Source organism: Cupressus sempervirens, chromosome 3 (assembly GCF_028749045.1).
Source record: "Cupressus sempervirens isolate cs-2001-9-10 chromosome 3, ASM2874904v1, whole genome shotgun sequence".
NCBI lineage: Eukaryota > Viridiplantae > Streptophyta > Pinopsida > Cupressales > Cupressaceae > Cupressus > Cupressus sempervirens.
In genome coordinates, this window is record NC_143120.1 from 700682154 (window position 1) to 700709621 (window position 27468).

Below are 27468 nucleotides of genomic sequence, written 5' to 3' on the forward strand. Positions count from 1 at the left end.
TTACATATTTACCAACTCAAACCACTACCAACTTTTAACACAACACTAATATATTTTCTAACCCTACACCTAACTATGCCTACGCTCTTATCACTAAGCTCTTACTAAACAAACCAATACCCTAACTCCAACACTTCCTCCTTAGGGTCACGTGCTTCCCAATTCCTACCCACATGGCTAGTGGGGTCGGTGGGGTGTGGGGGCTTGTCTCAAAAAGCACACATTCTTCCAAATGGAAGGCACAACACTCCAAAAAACATGGGTGAATGTTTGGGGTAGGGTGAGACCCATTTCCCACCTCCCAAACCTTTAGGGTCTATTTGGATCGCAGATTTGAGTGGGAATTGAAATTTAGAATCTTCAAAAATTTCTAATCCACTGTTTGGGTTTGCAAAATAGAAATTGGAATTCAAAGAAATGTGGATTCAGTATCCCCATTTGACCCCCAAAACAAGAATTTTGTCTCCCCTCAAAATACTTGTTATTTGGAATTCCCATTTTAAATCCCACTTTTTGAAAATGAGGATTTCAACTAAATTGAAATTTAATTGGGTTTGACATCTAGATGTCTATTTGGGAGCACCTACTTTTGCACATATTTTTGAAATTTAATTGAGTTGTAATCGAGAGAGTTGAGGTGTTTCAAGAAATGATACCCTTTGCATCTACTTCGAGCACCCTTTGAACGCCATTTTGTAAAAATTAGTAGGTGTCGCTTGAAGAAATTAAAAAGATTATTGCAGATATTCATACAAATACAATTTTTTTAATTGGGGGAAACATTTCGACTATTGTTGCACTTGCCCATATGTTTGGATTAAATAAAATAACTAGTACCACACATATCTAATTTCTTTCGTATTTCTTTTAATTTTTTCTTGAATTTTTATTTTACAATGAACATCGATATTTTTGGCATGTGTGGAGTTGGAAGCACCATGAACAGGTCCTTGAACAAAATGGAGGTATGAATCGTCTTTCTCACTGTAACTTTTATATTCATTTTTTGAACCAAATAGGCTTGGAATAACAAATTTCGAATATCAAATATTTTTGGGTTTGAATCAAATAGTCCCTAAATAAATTCTAGAAACCATAATACGAATTTTAAGTTCCAGAATCCCAAATCAAGGATTTTAGATTCCTATTTCTAAATCATATTCCAACAACCAAATGGGCTCTTATGGCCCAAGGTGCCTTGGCCATTAACATGATTTTCATGCCCAGTACACTCGGCGGCTGAACTGGCCACTCACGCATTGGTTCAGGAACATGCAGAGGAATTAAACTTCCGTTTGGTTGCAGACATATAAATTGAGAATAAGAATACATATTAGGAATATGAATGACTATTCCAATAACAATTTTTTTTTGGAATGGACATAAACTCATTTTAGAGTCAAAATGGAAATATATATTTCCATTCCCTTTTCCAATTGACGGACCAAATGAAAAATAGAAAACATATTCCTAATTTCTTAATCCTATTCCGACAACCAAAATATTTGCTTGGGATTGGAATGAATATCCCGGCAAAGCATATAACTTTGTACGAGAGTGACAATTTGCATCTTGCATGGAGTCCATTAATTTAGCCGGGTCGATTTCTGAGGACTTACCAAACGAAGTCTAAGTTACATATTTTCGTTGTTTCATTGTGTACACTCGACGGCTGAACTGGCCACTCATGCATTGGTTCAGGGAAATGCAGAGGAATTAAACTTCCGTTTGGTTGCAGACATATAAATTGAGAATAAGAATATATATTAGGAATATGAATGACTATTCCAATAACAATTATTTTTTTGAAATGGACATAAACTCATTTTAAAGTCAGAATGGAAATATATATTTCCATTCCCTTTTCCAATTGAGGGACCAAATGAAAAATGGAAAACATATTCCTAATTTCCTAATCCTATTCCGACAACCAAAATATTTCCTTCGGATTGGAATGATATCCCGGCAAAGCATATAACTTTGTACGAGAGTGACAATTTGCATCTTGCATGGAGTCTATTTATTTAGCCGGGTCGATTTCTGAGGACTTACCAAACGAAGTCTAAGTTACATATTGAGATCAATTACAGAGCCAGGGCAACGACACAAGAAATGACGGATGTTGGCAGTAGTATTATTTTGCATACTTTTCGCTGTCTACGCTGGCTTCAAAATAAATGGGTGAACAAGAACTCTAATTAAAAAAATTGGGAAAAGGAAAATTCATGTTTCAAGAGGAATTGTTGTCAGATTTACACATTTGCTGCAGTTTTAGCTGAATCTATCGAGGGATAGGAAGTTTACGACGCAAGGTAGTTAATTTTCTTCTTTCCCTTACATTTTTAATCAAATTGCATATTTCGAAGCGAATTAAATGCGGGCTTCACTGGGTTACCCAATAAAGAATTCATGCATTCCAACTATGCCTCATTTCCCAAAGCTACTACAGACTGAATTTAGTTTACTTTCTCTTCTAGCTTCTACTCTCCCACCTTTGTCGAGGTTTCTCAAGCCTGCAACTGTAGGAAAATAAAGGGAAACGATGGAAAGAACCCAGTAGCTCAGTACCATATGTATTAGATTATTTTATGATTAACAATTGTTTTGTTCCGACATATATTATTAGAGGAAAATTTGCATTATGAAATGTCTTAATTATACTAAAAATTCTAGTGGTTTTAGATACAGAGATAGTAAGTTAATGGGATGGCACTTGCTAAGTCATTAGAATATATTGATCTGTTCCTTGCATGTTAATATCTCTCTGTCTCTGTTATTTTTCAATGGACTCTTGTTATCAACTTATATTTGGCAGTTATTCTGCGTTTAGCTGTGTAAGCTTTGTATTGCATCATAAGCATAGACAAATTGATCAAAATACAAAGCTTACTAAGCTAAATACAGAAATCATACATGCAAATTATATTGTCAGAAAACCTAGATAGAATTGTCAATTTTGTTCAAACAATACAGAAATCATACATGCAAATTATATTGTCAGAAAACCTAGATAGAATTGTCAATTTTGTTCAAACTCTTAACAATTGCAATTACTTACTGACCAATGCTTTCTAACAACAACATTTTAGATATGTTTGCAATTTCGTGTATCATATGTGCAATGTGTCCCTACACTAAATTACAGTCCTAGTGGTGAAGATAAGTCATCAAAGATCTAAAAGGCAGGGGTTTTATATATAAACAAGGCCTTTAGTTGAAACACACATGCTTGTTGTATGAATTCATTCCCTCAAATTGATTATCCATCAGATTAATCTATTTATGCAGATCAAAGGACAAAAACCCCTTGTTTTCCATCTCTGGATTAGCAAATGGTTGCTCCTGATTCAGATTCAGCTGATCTCATTCAGAGATTAGATTTGAGCTTCATTGTGGTAGACAACTGAGGATTTGAGGTCACTTGTGTAGGCTCTAGTTGTGACTTTGCCGCAGAGCTTTGTGATTGTTCAGTGTTATAGTTGCTGTTTTTTGTGGCTACGTTGGTAACGTTTCGTTGCATTTGATGGACAGGTTGTTGAGCACCATATGTGATAAACTGATTGCTGGTTTCCCGTGATAATTTATTTGGATTTGTAGTTTCAGAAATATATGTTATTCTTAAACTAAAAGTAAATAAATATTTTTTGACTGGGCTGCTGTGTTGATAGTACTGTTTGTATTTAATTGCTGCAAGCATACCTGATTTTTCTGGTAATCTTATCTTGATTTGTGACATTACTTGGTTTTGAAACATGCGAGGCCAGCAATTTAATAAGATAATACTCAATATTCCAAATGGGGATATTACTATATGCAACTTGCAAATTGCCTAAAGTAGAATAGATCAGCTTAGCTTCCATTTTGAAATTATTTGTAGTGATGATAAAAGAAAGTACAAATATCTTGTGATAAGTAATTATGGTTATAATTCTCATTGCCTTATTTTATTTTATTTGCAAAGAGTTTCTGGAACACACTATTAGATGTATTGCGAGTATAATCATCAGATTTTCAATTTTTCACGGCATTGCACTTCTCAATAGATGAATTCTTGAGTTGTCAATCACTTATCTCTATAACTGTTCAAGCATCAATGGCATATCTTCAACTTTCCTATCCCATCTGCTTGACTCCTATAACCTTCAGAAGTTTGTATGGCATGAATGTACACTGTCCTCTACATGAGAAGGATCTGATGACGGTCCTACTGATGCAATAAGGTGCTGTTAAAATATATCCCTTTTGATCTTGTATTCCACAGGCTTTGATAGTGAGAGTTATGATGACTTAGCAGTTATGTCTCGAAACAAATCGCCGGTCTTTCCCACCTGTTATCTCCTTTTGTGCATTCTTTATATTTGAACTCTACAGAAAGTTATTACTGTTTCTTATGTGGAACTGATGCGTAAGAGCAATCTTATGTCTTTCCCACTTGTATGGCATGAATGTACACTGTCCTCTACATGAGAAGGATCTGATGACGGTCCTACTGATGCAATAAGGCGCTGTTAAAATATATCCCTTTTGATCTTGTATTCCACAGGCTTTGATCGTGAGAGTTATGATGACTTAGCAGCTATGTCTCGAAACAAATCGCCGGTCTTTCCCACTTGTTATCTCCTTTTGTGCATTCTTTATATTTGAACTCTACAGAAAGTTATTACCGTTTCTTATGTGGAACTAATGTGTAAGAGCAATCTTGCATCACCCAATAGTAGACAGGGGGTTACTATTTCTAGGAACTTACTATTTTTAGTAAGTTTGTCATATGAGCTCGGAATGTCCTAATTTCAGATGTGGATATTCATCTTGGATATATCAGCCTACCAGTTGAGGCTCAGTGACATATCATGTGTATTCATGGATTTATTGCGGATTATTGGTTTGCAATTTTGGTAAATAAACTTCAAGCTCACCATTGGAGGCCTTAGAGTGCCCGAATGAGGTCCAAAAAATCGACGGAATGGGCGCTTTTTTGTTAAACAAACTTCAAGCTCACCGTTGGAGGCCTTAGAGTGCTCGGATGAGGTCTGAAAACTCGATGGAATGGGCACTTGCACAAAGTCGAGCCTATAGATCAGGAACTGGGGTTTCCCGAAAAGTGGTTATAATAGCCAATTGGAGCAACGGTTCAAGAGTTTTGGTCTTCCAAAGTTGGGCCAACCAAAACATCCAAAATAAATGTCAAAAATATATTTGTTCGACTTTATATGTATTGTTAGGGTCTGTCGGCCCTAGGTATTAAGTTTGAATGTCTATAACCTTCCCCGACAACATAAAATTGCCTATTTAAGAAATACCTGAACATTGTCTAGGATAGTTGTGGGTGATAGTTCACAGCTTAGTCTTGCAGATTACTGTAATGACGGCTCCCATGTGGGTTAGCATATTGTAAATCTGAATTTTGTAATTCCACATTTGTGGCAATAATAAGAAGTCCATATTTTGTTCTTGCATTTGCTGTTGTTTCTTTGTTTCTGTTATGTGTTTATGGTATTAAGGGTAGCACTCTTCATCAGGAACCGAACAACTTATAAAAATATGTTGTCTTAGATACATTTCTAACTAGTTGTCATATGTTATTTCAAGCTCTCGAGGATTTAAGAATAGTGACAAAAAGCACATTGTCCCAGTAATCATTTTCATTATCACATATTTGCATGTTATTCTTAAATTTGATTGAGACATAATTGTTATTGAAAAGTGAAAGAACATTCCTATCACTTGGTGTTTAGTGTTTGGTCTAATATATTTTTTGTTTACAAGAACTAAAATTAATCATATCCTGCAGTTTCAGAGGAAGGAAGAGAAAAGTTGTCTTCATCAAAATCTCAAGCAGGTAGTGCTATGCTCTTTTTAATTTCAATCTATTTTTTTAGATAATAACGAAACCTAGGTTAAGCATTGTAAAGCCCTTGCATTTGGGAAGAACAGTAGTTCATTCATTCACCTGCCCCAGTACGGAAGCAGAAAGCTTTTTCTATTCTCAAAATTTATTGAAGGTTAGGATTAACAATTTCTGAAAGTGATGGGAATTTAATTTGTGAATTGGTGACCATTCATAGCGTAAGTGAGTTGGGTGATTCCTACCTGCACCCTAGATAACTTCTCAGCATGTATTCATAATTTTTGATAGCTCAACTTTAATTTTCACTAGGTAGGTCAAAAGGCTCTTTGCACTGCTGGTTGGTCCTTACATTTTTATTTGTGTTACATCACATTTTCATTTTTATTAGGTTGTCAATTTGAGCCACATAGCTCAAAACACAGTCACTTGAGGCCACATCAATCCTTTCTATCTTACATATCACATGCCACTAGACAACTCACAAGAAAAAGTTTCCTCGAAAATCTACAAATATTGGAGTAAGCCACTCATAACCTTTGAACTCTTAAAAGGGTTATACATGTCTCACCATGCATGTCAATGTGCAGGCCACCAAAACATGGGCTTAAGAATAAGCAAGCACACAATCACAAAGGTTTCACAAGATGTATAATAATTATGCAATTATTACGAGGTGTAGCACCAACATCAATAAGTTTTAATATCTAGCTAAAAAAAAAACTGACAATGTCAGATGGTTATGAGAGGATGTAGGTCCAACCGATCAACAGTAAATCGGTAAGTCTAGGCTAATTGCAATGCAAATAATAAACATAAAGTGAAACATGTCACAGAACAAGCTATCAATCCGACCATAAAATATGGTTAATATTTTTTATTTTTAAATAAGTACGAATAAAAGAAGAGGTGTTAGAGAATGTGCTGCTGACAACTTCTTAATCCGTACATGAACATATGAATGTGATACAAAAATGTGAGACCTTTACTGCAAATCTAGCATGAATAACAATGGCCATACCCATGATATGCATTGGTGGCAGTGGCAGTCCATATATTTCCCCTGACATATGTAGGACCCTTAATAACCCAAAATGGAGTGTACATTAATCACTAATCAATTTTCGAGTATTCCTCATTTGTATGATAGCATTGTGTGCGAAAGGTGCCAAGAATTTGAAGCAAATGAGTAGCAATCGCTTGATCAAATTCCTACTGGTGAACACAAAATAATGTCAGTGAAGATGTGGAATAATTAAGTGGGTGAGACATGCAAAAACAAAGTTGAAGTCTTCTGTATGGCTGCTTAAATGAATCTAACAATTATAGATGAGCTAGGAGAAAAATAGGTCTAAGCATTTGTATAGGTGCAAGTGGTACAATTTGTCTTCATGTAATGGCAGACTTTGTACTCAGCTATTCATGGAAGGTAAAGGATGTGGAGGGACATATAATTATGTCATAATCCTAAAATAGAGGGTCCAAACAACCAAAATATAAGGAAACTAGCTGTCAACAAAGCCCCAGGGCAGAACCTGAAGAACACTCACACGTAGAGACAGCATGTTTTTTGAAAACCCAGGGCATTTCCTCAATGCCTCAGACTTTCAAAAGGGTCTTAGGGGAGCTACAAAATGACCTTTTGAAAATTAGTGGCCTGTAGGGAACGTGGAATTTTCAGTCAGGTGTAACCAAATAATAAAAATAGCATGTTGGATGTCTCAGCCTTGCACGTATCTGTATATTTGAAAAAGATATAAACAAACATATCTATAGTATATTGTTCTCAATCTCAATTTATTTTTCTTGCAATTTTGCATAATCATGACAAGAGATTCCAACTAAGGGTGTAAATAAACAAATAAACTAGCAGGTTTTTCTGCAAGCATGGGCATGAGTGGACTAGTATCATTATTCGACAAACTGTTTTGCAGAATTGCTATATAGGAAAGACTTCTCTAAAAAGAATGCATACAAAGAAAAAGACCAACCATCGTATCTAAAATAGAAACTTACAATTTCATTTTTTTGTAGATTTGCCTTCACTTTTAGCATTTCAATGTCTTGTTCTAGTTGAAGTTTGCAAGCAGCAAGAAGGGCTTCATCCATTACATGTAAAAAAATGAAAGCAATTGAGTGTATAAAATATTCAAACACATTTTAACTACCCGAGGCATATCCACTGTTACTTTAGTTGTTAATGCCTCTTTACCACGTTTGTTCTTTGGCCCAAAATATTTTGTATCTATGTTCAATTGCTTGTATGAATTGCAACTTGCAAGTCTATTTCATGGGTTTTATAAAGAAGCGAGAAGCTCTACGCCATATCTGTAGAAACTCTGCATTATATCTGTCTAATCTGTTAAGCAGAGATAATTAGAGAAGTGAGGGTAGATTGTACTAGTAGGTAAAGGATCATTTTTTTTATAACTGTCTATCCAGATTTAGAAAATAATTCTTAGATTGATAACGCAATGAAAATCATTTCTCATGTCATATATCATTTTTTTTGTAGAATTGAAAGATCTGCCTAGTAATTCATGTTTCTTCATTTTGTTTCATATATCATTCTGATTGTGAATTACCTTTGGTTGCTTTGAAGCAGAGAGGTTTGAAAGTCTATATGGTCTGCTAGCAGAAATGTATTCAAAATGTGGGAGTAAAACTAAAGTGCAAGCTGTCTGATAAAAAATACCATGATTACGGGATTTGCACACCATGGGTATGGTAAAAGAGTCACGGACATGGTCCGTCAGATGCTGAAGGAAGGCATGATATTGAATAAGTATACTTTTTGGGTAAGTTTAATTGGCACCTCTGATGAAAGTCTCTTTTGGCTGGAACCAAAATTTGTTGCCATGTGTGGATGTTTGAGTGCAAACTTGTCTCACTGATCTATTGCTACAAGAAGTAGAATGTCACATCCGGATTTCCCCGGTCTAAATTTATCATTCAACATTCTCAAAGAATATAGTTACTACTTCGTTTCATAGGAAGACAGTTTATCATTCATGTTCATGTGAATAAGATTTACTGTTAAAAACAGTTAAACAAAATTTCTTAACTAAAAACTTGAGTTACCATCAAATGAAATCACTACAGAAATTGAAAACCACATACCTTGTAAAACTGAGTTAGAATCAAACTAGGGATGCTTCTGCAACCACCCAGGTTAGTCCACAAATACACTAACAATTTCACTTGACAATTATCATCTAAAATCTGCCATCTTATAATCAAATGATAATTACAGTTAAATACTTCTATTACTTTAAATTAGGGCATCACATACCATTGTATCAATTAGGGCATCATTTACCAGGGATTCAATTTAGGGCTTCCACGACGACAAATTCAATTTAGGGCTTCCGCGACCACGGATTCAACTAGGGCTTCCAATACCATTGCATCATTTAAGGTTCCAACTGTCACACAATCAATTAGGGCTTCGGATTTCTTTTCCTTTCGATTACTTATCTGTGATAGTAACTTAAGATTAGAAAATATACTTATAATCATTATTCATATATATACGAAAGTAAAATGATGATAACAATGAAATACTTCAATTTAATCTTACCTCATAATTAAAAATATAATACCTGTTTCCAATAAACAATTGAATGCATGACTTATCTCTGTCTGATGCATATCCAACATGTTGAGAGAGGTGAAACATTGTCAGGGGCTTAACCACCCAACCTCGGACCACAATATATCCCCACATGATCTCTAATGAGAAAGGCCATCCCTACCCGGAATTGACAGGGAACATCATTCCATCCACTGGGCATCGTGATATATAACACGCCATACGACTTGACAGTAGGAGATCCCATAACAGGAATATGCATGAGCTAATATATATTAGTTTTTTTATGTATGATTGTATAGGTTACTGATTTCTTTCTTGCTTTTCTTTTTCACAGGTTCATCAACACCTCTTCACCAGAATCAGGCCATCAGGCCGATGACTCCTTGGTGCTTGAACAATTAACCTTTTTGATTTGTATTGTACCTTATTCATGTTATTCTTGCTCACAGCCTGGTGAATTCCTTGGTACTCTGTTTTATGTAACTCGTCTATGTTTTGGTTACTAATTCCAAATCTTATAGTAAATACTATCAAAAGATAAACTCCTCCTTAAGAAAAATTCAGAGTGATTATCCATTCAGATATCAATCCAATTATCTGATTTGATTAGCAATTAAGACTAAAGAGATTGACTGATCTAGAACAGTTTATAATGATTTAGTTATTGGAAAGAATTACTATGGATATCTTCTTCTGGTTTTTGGTCACAGCAAGAATCAAGTCATTCTACAAATGATTAGACAATTCTGGAAATGAAAAGACCAACTGGGAATGAAGTTCGTTGGGTTATATATATAGATTGATGATTCAAAAAGACATAATAATTCCCAAGACGTATGTAAAATTCTGTACGTCTGCCTATAGGAAAGACTGCATAAAAAGCCGACTATGGGTGATTATGGTTTAAAGAAGGAATATGTTCATGAAAAACACATTAAATCTTTGCCTATTAATACTGACTAACAATAGTCATTGCAATCCATGAAAATCGATTTGCCTTGCTTCTTTGGTATACCGCTCAACAATTTAAAAGAAAAAGCCGACTACAGTCGGGTTAAATCTTAACAGAGATAATAAAAGATACATGACCTGTGAAACGACTCTTCCTTCTACAGCCTGAAACTCCTGATCACTCGTTGAAGGTATTTTCCTCAGACTTCCTACCGCCGGTGAAGTTTAGGAAAGAATGGAAAATTGGGACTATGAATAATGGTTGTTTATTCTCCTGAGGACGTTCGACTCGACCTGGTATAATTTGTAGCAGATAAGCGATGAAGGAAAGAGTGGAGAAAAGATCGCTCTCCAATACGATTCATAGCATCTTTAAAAAGTTGGCCGAGACTCTTTGACCACCACCAATTATCAAAAAAAACTATTCGAATACCCATCAAATCGAATTTTTTTAAAAGAAACATAAAGTTGAAAAATTATATAATTCAATTTGTCAAGAGTTAATCGATTAATTATGCTAGTTACATTATTAAAGAATATTAAATTAGAAATAATAGAGTTGAAAGGTTGTAATTGGAAAATAACTCAAATATTCTTATAATTCGAAAATTATAAAAATCTTATAAGTACTTTAAAACATCATTTTATTAAATTATTAAATTATAAAGATGCCAAAACATTTTTATATTCAAATGCACATATATATAAACTATTATTAAAAAATAATATGATGAAAGATAATTTAAAATCCTTTAAGAATACGTTTATATCTAAACTTAATTAATTAAATTAAATTAATTATTAACAACTCATGTAGTTCCAGAGATGCATCCTATTTCAAATTGCTAGGTCCTCTACCTGTCTGTCCAATGATGGTGATGCCCTGCCTAATTCTTTTCTGATAGTGCTTCCACCCCCCTTCGACATTCTCCCTGCAAGGAATTTCTCTGTAATTAAATTATAAATTATAAATAATCATATTAGTTAACCTTTCATCTTAATTTCATGAATTTGCAATTAACGATCAACTAACATGTCATCTTCACTTGAAATCATAACGAACATTTTACCATTTCGCCAAATTATATCAAATTAAACTGCCAACTGACTTCATGTGAACCTCAACGTCTATATTTCAAGCTAGGTCAAAAATTGGGATGTAACATAGAATATATAATTAAGTAATTGACTTGATTCTGTCAGCCTTCAAGGATTTTCCTACTAACATTTCCTATTTCTGGAAGATTATTCCTACTTGCAGAGAATACCAGACACAACGTTATTGAGCTTGTGTCAATTTAATGTCATTTTGACTTGTCTTTGGTTGTGCTTGGATGTTTATTATGTTTTAGTTTTGACCTGGCACAAATATAGCTAGTAGCGAAGAGGTGGATCGTTGGTAAATATTGCCAAGTGATGAAGCAATTAATTGTCATGACTTCCATTTAGTTATATGTCAAAACTTTTGAAATATCTAACATTTCATTTATATGAAAAACTAACTTTGATTCAAAGATAGTTGATTTTGTATCTATTAGTGAACAAGGTATTTACTATTTAGTAATTAAGTTAAACTGTGGTTTGAGTTTTGTTAACTGCTAGGGTTGCCATTGCACCAAAAGATCGGCCTGTCAATGTGTGCTACAACCCCTAGACTTATAGAATACACAGGAGGCTGTTAAACGATGTCGCAAATCCCGCGAGGGGCACTGACCCGTTGCCACTACCATCAATCCCCCTCCTAGCGTTACTCACCACAACCTCAAGGATTCAAACCCGTGATTATGAAATGTGCTAGGGCAGAAACAAACAACTGAAATTTACAAATTCATTGCAAGAGAGGCTATGCACCCTGAGTACAGAGGCTGAGCAACTATGCCCTCAAGCCAACAAATCATTTTTTCTTATTCCAAAACAAAATTGTGTTCCAATATGGAAACACTAACATTCATATATACCAACCTAAGGCCTCCCAAGTTGGCCACCTAGAAAAAATAAAATAAAATATAATAAAAAACACTTGCTGGGTCGGCCGAGCTCAATTGGGGATATTACAGTCCCTTCCCTTAGATGGTTGCTTGTCCTCAAGCAATCTTAAACTTGGATGTTCGAAAATTTCAACCCCTTCCCAAGTAGCATCTTCAACTAGGAGGTTCTTCCATTTCACCAAATCCTTTGGAATGATCTTGTTCCTCAGTCGCTTCTCCCTCACATCAAGCACCGTCTTAGGTTCAAGGATGAGTTTCCCCTTCATTGTCAAGTGGCAGCAGCTCCTTGGATGGAGTAATCTGCTGTCCAATCGCTTTTTTTAGGCATGACACATGGAAAATGTTATGAATTTTGCTTTCTGGGGGTAACTCAAGCTCATAAGCGACCTCTCCGATTTTGCCGGTGACTTGGAATGGCCTGTAGAACTTAGGCTTTAATTTTTCTGCTCCATTCCCTTTAAGCAGCGACTAACGGTATGGCTATAGCCTCACATAGTCCATATCATCGACCTCAAAACTCCTTTCAGTCCTGCATTGATCTGCGTAAAGTTTTTGTTGATTTTGGGCATGCTGCAAGTTCTCCTTCAAGGAGTTCATTATATCCACATTTTCATGGATCAAATCTTTAGCCCTTGGAACATGGCTGTCGGCAAGAATTAAATTCATGAAGGAGATGGCTTCATAACCGTAGAGTGCTTTGAACGGGCTCATTTTGATTGACACATGATGTGTGGTGTTGTAGTAAAATTCCCCTAGGTGTAACCATTTCACCCAAGCCATTTGTTGCTCTGTCACATAGTTCCTCAAGTATCCCTCAAGCCATTTGTTTACGATCTCTGTTTGCCCATCCGTTTGGGGGTGGTAGCTAGTGCTAGGAGTTAGTTCTGTGTGGGTCAACCGAAAGATTTCCTGCCAAAACCTGTTGATGAACCAGCTATCCCTATCACTCACAATATTCTTTGGCAGCTTGTGAAGATGAAAAACCTCTTTCATGAATAAGTCTGCAACCTGGTGAGCCTTGAAGTCTGATGGAATGGCATAAAAATGTGCATATTTGGTAAGTCGATCTACCACAACATAAATGTAGTCCTTACCTTGCACCTTTGGAAGGTCTGTGATGAAGTCCATGGAAACACTTTCCCATTTCTGATTTGGAATGGGTAGGGGCTGCAATAACCCAGCTGGGAAGACGTGCTCTGTTTTATTTTGCTGACATGTTGCACATTCCTTCACATGCTGAAAAATATCTTTCTTGAGTCTTTCCATGCGAAATGCTCTCTCACCTTCTTGTAAGTCTTGAAAAATCTAGGATGGCCTGCAAGAGGAGTGTCATGACATGCTCTAGTTATTTGGTTTTTAAATTTGGACTGTGGTACTAGGTAAATCCGCTCTTTGTAGAAGATGAGTTCACCGACTACCTTGTATTTGTCATCAACAATCTTACCTTCCCAAACATCACTAGCAAATGAATCTTTAGCATATTCAGCGGTAATCCCTACTCTGTAATCAGCAGATATATTAGTCATAGCACAAAGGTGAGGTTTTCTAGAAAGAGCATCTACCACAATATTATTTTTGCCTTTCACATATTCAATATCAAAATCGTGAGCTTGGAGTTTGCTAACCCATTTTTGCTGTTGATTGTTCAAATCACGCTGATTGAGGAAATATTTCAAGTTGTTATGGTCTGTCTTCACTACAAATTGACCACATACCAAGTATTGTCTGAACTTCACAAGGGCGTGCATGATAGCCAACATCTCCTTATCATAGATAGAAATACCCCTTTCCGGATTGGTGAGCTTCATACTTTCATAAGCAATGGGGTGCTTATTTTGCATCAGCATTGCTCCAATGCCCTCCCATGAAGCATCGCATTCTAACATGAAAGGAGATGAAAAGTCTGGAATAGCTAAAATGGGGCATGAACTCATTACCTTCTTGAGTTTGTCGAATGCTTGTTGAGCCATGCCACTCCAAGAAAATGCTCCTTTCTTCATTAGATAGGTTAATGGTGCTGCTAATTGTGAGAAACCTTTACAAACCTTTTGTAGTAGCTGCATAAGCCCACGAATCCCCTCAGCTGTGTCAAATTTTTGGGTGCAGCCCATTCCTAAATTGCTTTGATCTTTTCTTCATCTATGCTAACCCCTTGTGCGCTAATCTTGTGGCCCAACTAGAGGATTTCTATCATCCCGAATGCGCATTTTGACATCTTGGCATAGAACGAATTCTTCTCGAGAATATCCAATACCACTTCTATATGTCTCAAATGTTCCTCCCAAGTCTTGGTATAGATTAGAATATCATCAAAGAAGACCAACACAAACTTCCTCAACTGTAGATTGAATACCTGATTCATGCAAGACTAAAATGTGGCGGGAGCATTGGTCAACCCAAATGGCATTACTAAGAATTCGTAATGCCCATAGTGACATTGCAATGCAGTCTTCTGCACATCTTCATTTCTAACTCTGATTTGATGGTACCCAGAATGTAGATCAATCTTGGAGAAATAGACTGCCCCATACAATTCGTCTATCAACTCATCGATCCTAAGGATTGGGTAGTGGTTTTTGATCATCTTCTTGTTGAGGGCTCTATAATCAATGCACATCCGGAATGTCCCATCCTTCTTTTTGACCAGCACAACTGATGATGCAAAGGGGCTTGAACTTGGCCTTATGAACCCCATTTCCAGCAGCTCCTTGATGGCTTTCTCAATCTCTTCCTTATATACTCGTGGGTGTCGGTATGGGGTGGTGATAACGGGTTTGGCCCCTTCCTTGAGCTCTATCACATGCTGAAAGCCTCTATCAGGTGGTAACCTTGCTGGAATTTTTTGAAAAACCTTGTTCTTTTTGTCCAAAATTTGTTGAATGTCGGTAGGGAAAACTTCTTCCTCCTTTGTTGAATGTGGATCCATGACCAAGCACTCAGCTGCCTAAGCTAACTCCTCTCTATGGAAGAATCTCTCCATTCTTTTAACAGAAACCATCATAGGCCCGTTTTGTGAAAGGCCTTTGAGGACCACTTCCTTTCTGTCCCATTCAAACTTAAGCTCCATTGTACGGTGATTGATCCTATATTCTCCCAATGTTTGGAGCCATTGAACTCCTATGACTACCTCGATATCGCCTATGTCCACCACATAGAAGTCATCTCGAATTTTGATGCCCCCAAGTGTAAACTCCATCTGGTTCACTCGAGTGGTGCAGTAAGAATGCTTCCAGCGGTAGCAACATCAAACCCTTCAAACTGCTCTGTCTCCAAATGCATCCTGAGCACTGTCTTAGTGTCAATAAAGTTGTGAGTAGCTCCTCCATCTATCAAAACTGTCACTCGCTGTCCTCAAAGTACTCCTCTAACTCGGAATAACTTGTATCGAGGGGCTGCTGAAAGTGTTGCCAAAGTACCTCCTATGTTTTCTCCTTCAACTATAACCTCTTGCTCTTCTTCATTGGTGGTTACTTCATCTTCTTGGAATTCGTCCTTAGTGTGTATTTCTATGTAGTAAACTTGACTCCTCCCTTGACACCTGTGATTGTTAGTCCACTTATCCTTGCAATAGAAACACAGACCCTTCTTTTGAAGTTCATTTCTTGACATCTCATGAAGCCCTTGAGGAGGAAATTTGGGTGGCTGATTGGCCGGGCTGGTTTTAAAGACAGGCTTGGTTTGCTGTATTGCTGGTATGTTCCTGACCCCCATCTTCCCTTTCTTGGCGGAGTCTTCCAAGTTTAATGCTCTTCGGGTAGCTTCTTCTAACGTGGCTGGCTTGAAGGCCCTTACAAGTCCTCGTGTTGATTCTAATAAGCCTTCAATGAATAAGAACGTGAGTCTTTTTTTAGAAATATCTGTCACCATAATTGCAAGCCTTTGGAAGTCTGCCACATAGTCTTCCACAATGCCTATCTGCTTGAGCCTAGTGAGCTCCTGGAAGTAGCTTTTAGGATCTTTCCTATTGAACCTTTCTATCAATTTTTGGGTGAATTCAACGTATGTAGTTATTTGCTTGAACCCGTGAGTAACCAAGCCGTGATGCCACCATTCGTGAGCTAAACCTTCCAAGTGCAAAATTGCGAACTTGATAGCCTCATCTTCTACCATGGGACTGAGAGAAAAGTAGGTGTCTAACTTTTGGATCCATGCTTGTGGTAAACCTTTTTCTGTACCATCAAATGTTGGTAGTGTCAACCTGGACATCCTATTCTGCAAATCCCTATTGAAAAAATGGTTTGTTTGACTTCCCGTTGATCCAATCTTTAAGTTGTGAAATTGGATAAATGGGAGTTGTTGTCTTATTTCTGGATCAATCTTCATATAAGCCTCCATGCTGGCGTCGAGATTGTTGTTTAGTGTGGAGCCTGATCAGTCCCCAAGTGGGAGATTGTTAGATTGTGGTGACTGATCAGGAAAGTACTGTACAGACTTCATAAATAGTAGCCTGACATGGTAGCCGACATGGTAGCCGACATATTATGGCCGACATATGGCCGACATGTTATAACCCTAAAGCGGTTTAATACTTGTATAAAAAAGGGCTTAGGGTTGGGTATTTTTTATGTGTGGTGATACGAAATTGGTTCTTGCGGCGGTATTGAGCTGTAAGGGATTACGGATTGTAATCAGGTTGTAATCACTGGATTGTAATAAGATCGGACTTGCTGTTTGGTGGACGTAGCCCAGGGATTGGGTGAACCACGTTAAATCTTGGTGCCTTGTGTTCATTTCTGTGTGTTCTATTATTTTTTTTTTTGTTATTGGTTATATTTGCATGTAGTTTTTTATTTCTGTCCGTGGTTTATCCTAACAAGTGGTATCAGAGCCTAGTTGTTTCTCAGTTATCCTCTGCAGGAAAGTCTCACGGTTAAGTGGGAGTCTCACGGTTGAGTGGGAGCAATGGCAGATGATGGTAAGCTGAGGGTTGATAGGTTTAATGGGCAGAACTTCCAGTTATGGAAGATGCAAATGGAAGACTATTTATATCAGAAGGATTTATGGAAGCCGTTGGAAGGAAAAGCCAAGAATCAGGGAACTATGTCAGAGGCTGAATGGGATCTTTTGGACAGAAAGGCACTCGGAAGCATTCGGTTATGCTTGGCACCATCGGTGGCATTTAATATTACAAAAGCAAAGACGACAGAAGATTTGATGAAAACCCTAGCGACACTGTATGAAAAGCCCTCCGCTTCAAATAAGGTATTTCTCATGAAGCGTTTATTTAATATGAAAATGGCAGAAGGTGGATCTGTTGCAGATCATTTAAATGAGTTTAATACTATTACTAGTCAATTATCTTCTGTGGGTATCAATTTTGATGAAGAAATTAGGGCTCTCTTGATTTTGTGTTCTTTGCCTGAAAGTTGGAATGGCTTGGTAATGGCGGTGAGTAATTCTGTTCTTGGATCAAGTACCCTAAAATATGATGATGTGATCGGTGTTATTTTAAGTGAGGAAACTCGTAGAAAATCCTCAGGTGGATCTACATCAAGAAGTGCTTTAAATGCACAAAGCAGGGGCAGAACGACTGAAAGAGGAAGTAACTCTGGAAATCATGAGAAATCAAGAGGAAAGTCAAAGGGGAGGAGGTCTCAATCGAGAGGACCAAATGATTGCTGGTACTGTGGGAAACCAGGGCACAAAAAGAAAGATTGCTGGACTCGAAAGAAAAATGAAGGAGATAAATCAGATGGAGACAAAGAGGCAAATGTGGTAAGTAATAAATCCGAAGAGGATGCTTTGCTTCTGTCTTTAGAGAGTGTTGATGATTCATGGGTTTTAGATTCTGGTGCTTCTTTTCATGCTACACCTCATAGAGGTTATTTCATTGATTATGTCCAAGGGGATTTTGGGCTTGTTTATTTGGGGGATAATGAACCCTGTCAGATTGTTGGAAAGGGAAAAATTAAGATTAAGTTGCAGAATGGGAATCATTGGCTACTACATGAGGTAAGACATGTTCCAAAGCTGAGTAGGAATTTAATTTCAGCAGGGCAACTCGGTGATGAGGGTTGTGTAATTACTTTTAATGATAAAAATTGGAAGGTTTCAAAAGGTTCCCTTGTAGTAGCAAAAGGTGTGAAAGTAGGCACCTTATATCTTTGTACAGGTCATATTGTTCCTTCTACTTTGATTGTTTCAGAGAAAAATGAATATTCAGGAACAATTACTGCAGTTGAGCAGGGAGAACAAATAGCTGCTGTAGATTCTGATACAGCGCTGTGGCACAATAGACTTGGGCACATGAGTGAGAAAGGTATGAAAGTACTTCATTCAAGGAAAGTTTTACCAGGTCTAAAATGTGTGAATATGGATTTCTGTGAAAGTTGTGTGTATGGAAAACAAAAGAGAGTGAGTTTTGTAAAGACAGGGAAGGAAAACAAAAAGGAGAAATTAGAGCTTGTGCATACAGATGTATGGGGACCGGCTCAGGTATCTTCCCTTGGTGGTTCTCATTATTATGTTATATTTATTGATGACGCAACTAGAAAAGTATGGGTTTATTTCCTTAGACAGAAATCTGATGTATTTCAAACTTTTAAGAAATGGAAATGCTTGGTTGAAAATGAGACTGGTAAGAAATTAAAATGTCTCAGATCTGATAATGGTGGTGAGTATTGCAGTCATGAATTTGAAGATTATTGCTCCACTAATGGTATTCGTAGACAAAAAACTGTTCCAAGGACTCCACAGGAAAATGGAGTGGCTGAACGCATGAACAGGACTATAATGGAGCGCGCAAGGAGCATGAGGTTGCATGCTGGGTTGCCCTTACACATGTGGGCGGAGGCTGTCAATACTGCAGTATATTTGATTAATAGAGGTCCCTCTACTCCTTTGGGCTGTGGTATTCCAGAGGAAGCATGGACTGGTAAGAAGGTGAGTTATTCTTTTCTCAAGACCTTCGGTTGTGAAGCTTTTGCTCATATAGACTCTGAAAATAGAACCAAGCTAGAAGCGAAATCAAAGAAATGTGTCTTTATTGGATATGGCATTAATGAATTTGGCTATCGGCTTTGGGATTTTGAAAATCATAAAATTATAAGAAGCCGGGATGTCATATTCAATGAAAAAGTGTTGTACAAAGATCTGTTGCAGCAACATGAGAAGAAAGAAGATGATTATGTAGTGCTGGATGATACTCCAAAAGCTGATGTTCCAGCCATTCCTCATGATGTGCAACACCTGCAACAACAAATACCACACACACCAATGAATGTTAGACGGTCAACAAGGAAAATTAGACCTCCACAAAGGTTTTCTCCCTCTTTGTATTCTATTTTACTTACTGATGCTGGTGAACCTGAAAGTTATGATGAAGCTGTGCAGGTGGATACTAAGATTCAGTGGGAGTCTGCAATGAAAGATGAAATGGACTCTTTGCTGAAAAATAAGACATGGGATTTGTGCAAGTTGCCTGCAGGTAAAAAGGCTTTACAGAATAAATGGGTTTACAGGTTGAAAGAAGAGGAAGGAGGTAAGAAAAGATTTAAGGCCAGGTTAGTTGTAAAAAGATTTGCACAGAAAAAGGGAATTGATTTTGATGAGATATTTTCTCCTGTTGTTAAAATGACTTCTATTCGTACTGTTTTAAGTCTTGTGGCTACTGAAGATTTGCATTTAGAGCAGATGGATGTTAAAACAACCTTTCTTCATGGTGATTTGGATGAAGAAATATATATGGCTCAGCCACAGGGTTTTGAGGTCAAAGGTAAGGAGAACTTAGTGTGCAAATTGAAGAAAAGTTTATATGGCTTGAAGCAAGCACCTCGGCAATGGTATCTGAAATTTGACAGTTTTATGCATGAGCATGGATATAACAGGTGTCATTCAGATTACTGTGTTTATTTTAAGAGGTTGGATGATGATAGCTACATTATTTTATGTCTATATGTTGATGATATGCTTATAGCTGGGTCTAACATGCATCATATTAAGGGGCTAAAATGCCAGTTAGCACATGCATTTGCTATGAAGGATTTGGGGGCAGCAAAACAAATCCTTGGTATGAAGATTTGCAGAGATAGGAAGAACAGAACATTGACGCTATCTCAAGCTGATTATGTTGAGAAGGTGTTGCAACGTTTCTCTATGGAGAATGCTAAAGCTGTCAGCACACCTTTACCTGGTCATTTGAAATTGACTAAGGAGATGTGTCCCAAGACACAGGAAGAGGAGGATAAGATGTCCAAGGTACCCTATGCTTCAGCTGTAGGAAGTTTGATGTATGCTATGGTATGCACTAGGCCAGATATTGCACATGCAGTGGGAGTCGTTAGCAGGTATATGAGTCATCCAGGTTTTGAGCATTGGAATGCTGTCAAGTGGATTCTCAGATATTTGAGAGGAACATCCAATAAGTGTTTACACTTTGGGGGCTCTACTACTGATTTACAGGGCTATGTTGACTCAGATTTGGCTGGGGATATTGATACCAGGCGGAGTACTACAGGTTATGTCTTTACTGTTGGTGGGCAGCCGTGAGCTGGGTTTCTAGGCTACAGAAGATTAATGCTCTCTCCACTACAGAGGCAGAGTATGTTGCTGCTACAGAGGCAGCCAAAGAGATGATATGGCTTCAGTTCTTCTTGGAAGAATTGGGACATCCTCAAAAGGATAATTATTTGTTCACAGATAGTCAGAGTGCCATTCATCTTGCTAAGAATTCAGCTCTGCATTCTAAGACCAAACACATACAGTTGCGGTACCATTTCATTCGGTCAGTTTTGGAGGATGGACAGTTAAAGCTGGAGAAGATACATACCAATGAAAATCCAGCAGATATGTTGACAAAGGTTGTCACAAGGGAGAAGCTGAACTCCTCTTCAGCTTCAGTTGGTCTTTTAGACTAAATGTGAATAAAAGAACAGTAGAGTCCAGGGTGGTTTGATCCAGTGGGAGCCCCATGCGGTAGTTGTATTGCTACAGGATCAGTCTCCAAGTGGGAGATTGTTGTTTAGTGTGGAGCCTGATCAGTCCCCAAGTGGGAGATTGTTAGATTGTGGTGACTGATCAGGAAAGTACTGTACATACTTCATAAATAGTAGCCTGACATGGTAGCCGACATATTATGGCCGACATATGGCCGACATGTTATAACCCTAAAGCGGTTTAATACTTGTATAAAAAGGGCTTAGGGTTGGGTATTTTTTATGTGTGGTGATACGAAATTGGTTCTTGCGGCGGTATTGAGCTGTAAGGGATTATGGATTGTAATCAGGTTGTAATCACTGGATTGTAATAAGATCGGACTTGCTGTTTGGTGGACGTAGCCCAGGGATTGGGTGAACCACGTTAAATCTTGGTGCCTTGTGTTCATTTCTGTGTGTTCTATTATTATTTTTTTTGTTATTGGTTATATTTGCATGTAGTTTTTTATTTCTGTCCGTGGTTTATCCTAACAGAGATCTCCGTCTGCAAGCCTTAGTTCTTCGCCTCCATTGCTAAGGACTTGTTTGGGTATGAATGAAGGCTATGTAGGGCATGTGCCTTTGTTCTGTGACTCGGAACCATTGCCTTCTGTCCCATTGTTGGATGCAGATTTGCCACCCATGTCTCTCATAGTTTGCAATACTGTTTGCATTAGCTGGTTATTCTACTCCTGCTATTTGGTCATTTGGTCTTGCATTTGACTTATGAAATTGAAAAGTTGTTCATCCTTGTCCATCTTATTACCGCTGCCTCCTATCCTTGATAAATTCATTGTTGCCTTCTTTCATTCTCTTTCATGAACACGCTGATCTCTTTGACTCAATCACATAACATCTCCACAGGTTGGCAGAGAAATTGGGCTCTGATACCACTGAAATGTGCTAGGGCAGAAACAAACAACTGAAATTTACAAATTCGTCCTAGGAGAGGCTACGCATCTTGACTATTGAGGTTGAGCAGCTACGCCCTCAGGCCAACAGATCGTTTTTTCTTATTCCAAAACAAAATTGTATTCCAATAAGGAAACACTAACATCCATATATACCAACCTAAGGCCTCCCAATTTGGCCACCTAGAAAAAAAAATTTTAATTTAATAAAAAACACTTGCTGGGTCGGCCTTGCTCAATCGGGGTTTTGTTAACTGCTAGGGTTGCCATTGCACCAAAAGATCGGCCTGTCAATGTGTGCTACAACCCCTAGACTTATAGAATACACAGGAGGCTATTAGACCATGTCACAAATCCTGTGAGGGGCATTGAGCCACTGCCACTGCCATCAATCCCCCTCCTAGCATTACTCACCACAGCCTCAAGGATTCAAACCTATGATTAAGTTTTGATACCACTTGTTACAAGCTAGGGCTGTCGTTGCACCAAAAGATTAACCTGACAATGCTTGATACATCCACTAGACTTATAGAATACACACGAGGCTATTAAACCATGTCGCGAATCCAATGAGGGATGTTGGATTACTGCCAACAAGTACATGTTCCCTACATAATCTACATTGTATTTTAGTAGTAATATATGAGGAGAGGAATATTTTTTTGCCATATCTATGCAAAGCATTGTCTCATCATGAAATAGTTTCAAGTTTAGATGATATGAAGATGATTCTTTTGAGATGAAAATTAGATAGATAAATAAGAGGCTTCAAGCATAGAAGAGGTTAAATACCTTGAAATTCTTCAAGAACATCCTAGAAATTCTTCAAGAACATCTCAAAGGATATAATGAGATCTAGATAACGGAGTGACACATCAATTAGAAGCTGCAAATTTGTTTGTTCACAAATACACAGGTTGCAATAAAGAAAGCTATATTTTAAACGAATCTGCACAATCCTTGTAAATTGACCAAGATATATTTCATGCCCAGCACAATCCATCCTTGTAAGTTAACCAAGATAGATTTCATGCCTAGCACAATTCATTACAATCTATGCCCTTGGTTGACTGAACCTTGAGGTTTCTTGAGTGCAATGCATCTTGAGTACATAGAGCAAACTATAATAAAAGAATATCCTACATATCATCTTTCTTGCACTGGTATTTGTAAAAAGATTTTGTGTATTTCTCTAGATTACAAGTGTTATCATGTTACCCCTTACATATCATGTTGAAAGATGATTTTACATGAGATGAACATTGGGGTACAATAGAAACTTAAAAATTTTAACTGGCCGTTATGTTCAAATGCTAATTAAGGAATCTTGTTAATATGCTTTAAATAATGAAATGCTTTTTAAATTTTTCTTTATCTCTTTATAGATGAAGTGGATGGGCAACATGTTTAGTATAGTTGAATTTCCTCATTTCTTGTTTCTCAGGAGAGCAGTGTTGCTGTGTCAGGTGGTACTTTACCTGATGACAAAAGACTCCATGAGTTTCCAGCGTTGAAGTTTGTCTCCCTACAATTTATAGAGGTAGCTAGGGTGAGAATTATAAAGGAAGAAGGGGAAAATATGACCTTGATCAACTTGCATTGCTTTCACCACTGGGACAGAACATGGTACTATAATAGAGCATAGCTGTGTTAATGCAGTTTTTTATAAATATGAATCAGTTGTTTAAGATTGTATTATTTATCTGCTCATTGTCTGCAATTATATTATTTTTTGTTTAGTAATGATTATTGAACTTTTTCTTTGGTTTTCTCTAAGATCACTTTGCCAAATAATGAGTTTCATAGTTGGCTTTGTGCTTAAAACAATGTTTCATGTTTCTCAGGTTATTTTGTGTAGACCTTGAGTTACCATGAGGGTGTTAAGCACTTTAGAAAGGCGCCTGATGTCCCACACAGTCACACCAAAGTTCCAAACCCTATGTCTGATCTAAGGGAAGAAAATTTTAGAAACATCGTGATGGAAGAAGTAGCATTGGGTCAAGTTTTAAATCATTCAATGTTCAAATTTCCTTCTGTTTAGCTTCATAAGTAATGAGCAAAATTAAGGCTTCACTCATCTTTAATGCATGCTAAGTTGTGTGTTTACGGCAATAATAGGAAATTTTGGAGACATGTTTTTACTACTCCTTATATGATCATTGTAATCAGTAATGCTATATGGGTGTTTCAAGGACTTCAAAGGCTCATATTAATTCATCAGCACATAATCAGACTCTTCTTCGGAAGCTTGGAGGTTCATCTTCAATTCTTGAATGTTAACTTCCTTACCATGTTGCTCTGTTGAATGACCATTGTTGGACAACTTGGGTCTGACAATATGGAAAGCACAAGGTAAAAGGAGCATAGGAGACGAGGAAGGCCTAAAATGAGTAGAACATAGTGTTTGGCTTTTCATGACAATTAGCCTTCATTATAATTGATCATTATGTGTTCTTAACTATTGAATCTCTTTTTGCATTTCAAGGAGCAGCTTGGATTAATTGATTTAAACTCGAGTTTCTCCAACCCTTCATTTACAAGGCAGACCTACAATATTGTAGGATTTCCCATCAGAGATTTTTTTTTTGGCCTAGTTCCAAACAAAAGTAAACTACACATGAAGCATAAGAGATGGGTTCTTGTGAACCACTACTCGTGGAACGTGGGTCAATGAGTTCGACTAAAAGTCTACATAGTTGAATCTTAATAGAAATATCACAATTGAATTTGCTATGGAAAATATTTTATACTTATCAATTAGTGAGCTTAAAGGGGCTTTATGATGAATGATTCATAAGGCACAATGCTTGCTGAAGGTTTTGCAAATGGGGTTACAAGAAAAGTGGGTTTAACCTTAGAGGAAACATCATGATTAAATGCACTCAAGTTGGAGTAGTATTGGGATAGTTGACCTTCGAAGAAGTCCGAGTTTTCACCCTCTATGAGCATCACCCAGAGGCAAGGCTAAGTATTCCGTTCATTCTCATGGATGGGTTCTTGTGAACCACTTCTCATGAAACACGGATCAATAAGTTCGACTCAAAGCTACATTGTTGAATCATGATAGCAATTTCACAATTTGATTTTCTGTGGAAAATAAATCATACTAATCAATTGACGAGATTAATGGGCTTTACAATGAATGCTTGTTAAGGCATGGCACTTTCTGATGGTTTTGCAAATGGGGTTGCAAGCAAAGTGGTTCAGAGCATTTTAATTTTTCCATCAAAATGTCTATAGGCCTGCATAGCAAATGAGGGTTGAGAAACTCAAAGTCCAAATCAAACAGTCCAAGCCGCTCCTTGAATGCAAAAAGAGATTCAATAGACATGAACGCAGAATGATTAGTTGCAGAAAAAGGTTAATGGGTAAGGAAAACCAAACACTAAATTCTACAACTTTCTGGCCTTCTCCATCTTCCATGCTCCCTTTACCTTGTTTGTTCTATATTCCCAAGCCAGAGTTGCCCAGCAATGGTCATTTGACATAGTAACATGGTAAGAAGCTTAACATCCAAGGACAAAAGATGAACCATGAAGCTTTCAAAGAGGAGTCCGACCATTTGAAAATAGAGTCCTCTTTGAAGGAGAGATAGCTCACCACCCATCTGAAGCTCTAAAAAGCAAAAGCAACATTAAGGATCCATTTTTAATACTTCTACAGGTAAGTCACATTTTTAATTAGAATCACATATTGTTTGGACAGCAATTGTCCTTCCTGAGTTATGTATGCTTGTTGCTTATATTCCAAATCTGTATTCAGAAGCAGGTGCGGGCCAAGAGACAGACTGACTTATGCCGAGTAACTTACTAGTAGAAAGCTGTTCAAGACATGGGTTTTTCCTCTGTCAGGCAGCATAAATTTACTAAGACAGTCAAAGGATTACAAAAGGCGTCCCATTAAAGATCAGAGTAGCATAGTGCAGATAAAGAGAAACGTTAGTGAAAAATGAAAAATAAACCACACAAATGCGAATAAAGAGTGCCTAAGAAAGCCATCCCAAAAAGACCAGTAGCTTGGTGACAGAGCAACCCAAACTTCAAAGTGTAATGAATGCTTTATTGTCTCAGTTGTTGTGGCCCATGGGAGATACTCCTGTTCATATGGATTGCATGTCATTTCCTCATGTTTTCTTCTCAGGTTTATGGATTACCAAAGCTTGAAGTTTCTTCAGCCATGAGCTATTCTCCACATGTGAATTCAGCCAGAAATTTATCGCGAAGGACCTGAGTGACATTCCACATATTGAGTTCAGAAATTCCGCATCTGATGAGGAATTTCCAGAAAATTATTTCAACTCATACTTGCTATAGCCTATAACCATTGTACCTCTGGCTATCTTTGTCCACTTCTCTCTGCTGCAAGGCTCAGAGCAACTCCACATGTAAGATGTGCACCAGGAAAAGACTTGGAAAAAGTTGAGTTCTCAGATTTGGCTTTTTAAAGCAGAGACAATCCAGGCATGTCAGTGACAGGCTGAGGTGTTCGATGATTCAATTTGATAAATGCCATTATGATGAAAATATGGAACATATTTCTTTGGACCGTATATTGTGTAAGAAAAAGTGGTATGCTGTTTTTACTTATATTCTCACTATTTTTGGTCATGCTCTAAGTTGGAAGATGCTGTTCTGAGACAAAATCTTAAACATGCTGACTGATTCGATGAGGCAAATTATATTACAAAACATTTGGAAATGTTTTGCAGGGCTGTGTTTTTAAACCATAAGGATTACCAGGAAGGAGAGATTCTAAGGTTTTGCCTTGATGCCATTTTTCAAACACTTTTCTTATGTTCTCTATTGCAATGGCTGTTTTTTAAACCATAAGGATCTCCAGGAAGGAGAGGTTCCAAGGTTTTACTCTGATGTCATTTTTCAGATGGTTTTCTCATGTTCTCAATTGTAGGGAAGATACATAGAACAACGGAAGATCAACCACCAGCATGATAGAATTAAGTTCGAACTGCTACAATTATATAATAATGCTTTGCTCTAAACAACTCCAATGTTAAAACTCAGCTTGTAATATTTCATTATTCCATGAGATTGCTTCTCTAAAGCTCTGTTATGGTTGTACGTTTAGTGTTAGGGATTGCTAAGCTTTTGTGACAGTGGTGTGATTTTTGTAATTGTCATCACAGTTGTGTTGTCCTTTATGATCAGTGTTGTATGATCTCTTGAACTGTTATGGTCTGCTGGTTCTGATTTGGCAACAATTTAATTGTCTTTATTATGCATTTTTCCGTCTGCTTTGTTCAATAAAA

General features: G+C 37.3%; 1 protein-coding gene across 9 annotated transcripts; it reads left to right on the forward strand.

The window, feature by feature from the left end:
• Positions 1 to 1924: 1924 nt before the first annotated feature.
• On the forward strand, positions 1925 to 27441 carry LOC149568681 (uncharacterized). 9 transcript variants are annotated; one of them, XR_016362631.1, is made up of 7 exons: positions 1949 to 2312; positions 5792 to 5839; positions 8451 to 8643; positions 23647 to 23828; positions 26343 to 26770; positions 26911 to 26958; positions 27111 to 27386. XR_016362631.1 is itself a non-coding variant. In XM_089821568.1 (5 exons), the coding sequence occupies exons 3-5, from the start codon at positions 8542 to 8544 to the stop codon at positions 26380 to 26382; spliced, it is 324 nt and encodes a 107-aa protein (XP_089677694.1). In that variant the 5' UTR covers positions 1949 to 2312; positions 5792 to 5839; positions 8451 to 8541; the 3' UTR covers positions 26383 to 27386. The 9 variants fall into 9 exon arrangements, 3 of the variants coding, with proteins under 3 accessions (XP_089677695.1, XP_089677694.1, XP_089677696.1); XR_016362634.1 differs by adding an exon at positions 24047 to 25865 and having other exon boundaries at positions 1925 to 2312; positions 23669 to 23828; positions 25965 to 27441; XR_016362629.1 differs by having other exon boundaries at positions 26343 to 26958.
• The last annotated feature ends 27 nt before the right edge of the window (positions 27442 to 27468 follow it).

What these genes read in the sequence shown, in the direction of transcription:
- LOC149568681 (XM_089821569.1), top strand. Translation starts at nt 8,542, where the DNA reads ATGATTACGGGATTTGCACACCATGGGTATGGTAAAAGAGTCACGGAC. An exon ending in TGAATAAGTATACTTTTTGG is followed by an intron (nt 8,644 to 23,646) that starts GTAAGTTTAATT and finishes CTTGTTTCTCAG; the next exon opens with GAGAGCAGTGTTGCTGTGTC. An exon ending in CACCACTGGGACAGAACATG is followed by an intron (nt 23,829 to 26,342) that starts GTACTATAATAG and finishes TTTTCTTCTCAG; the next exon opens with GTTTATGGATTACCAAAGCT.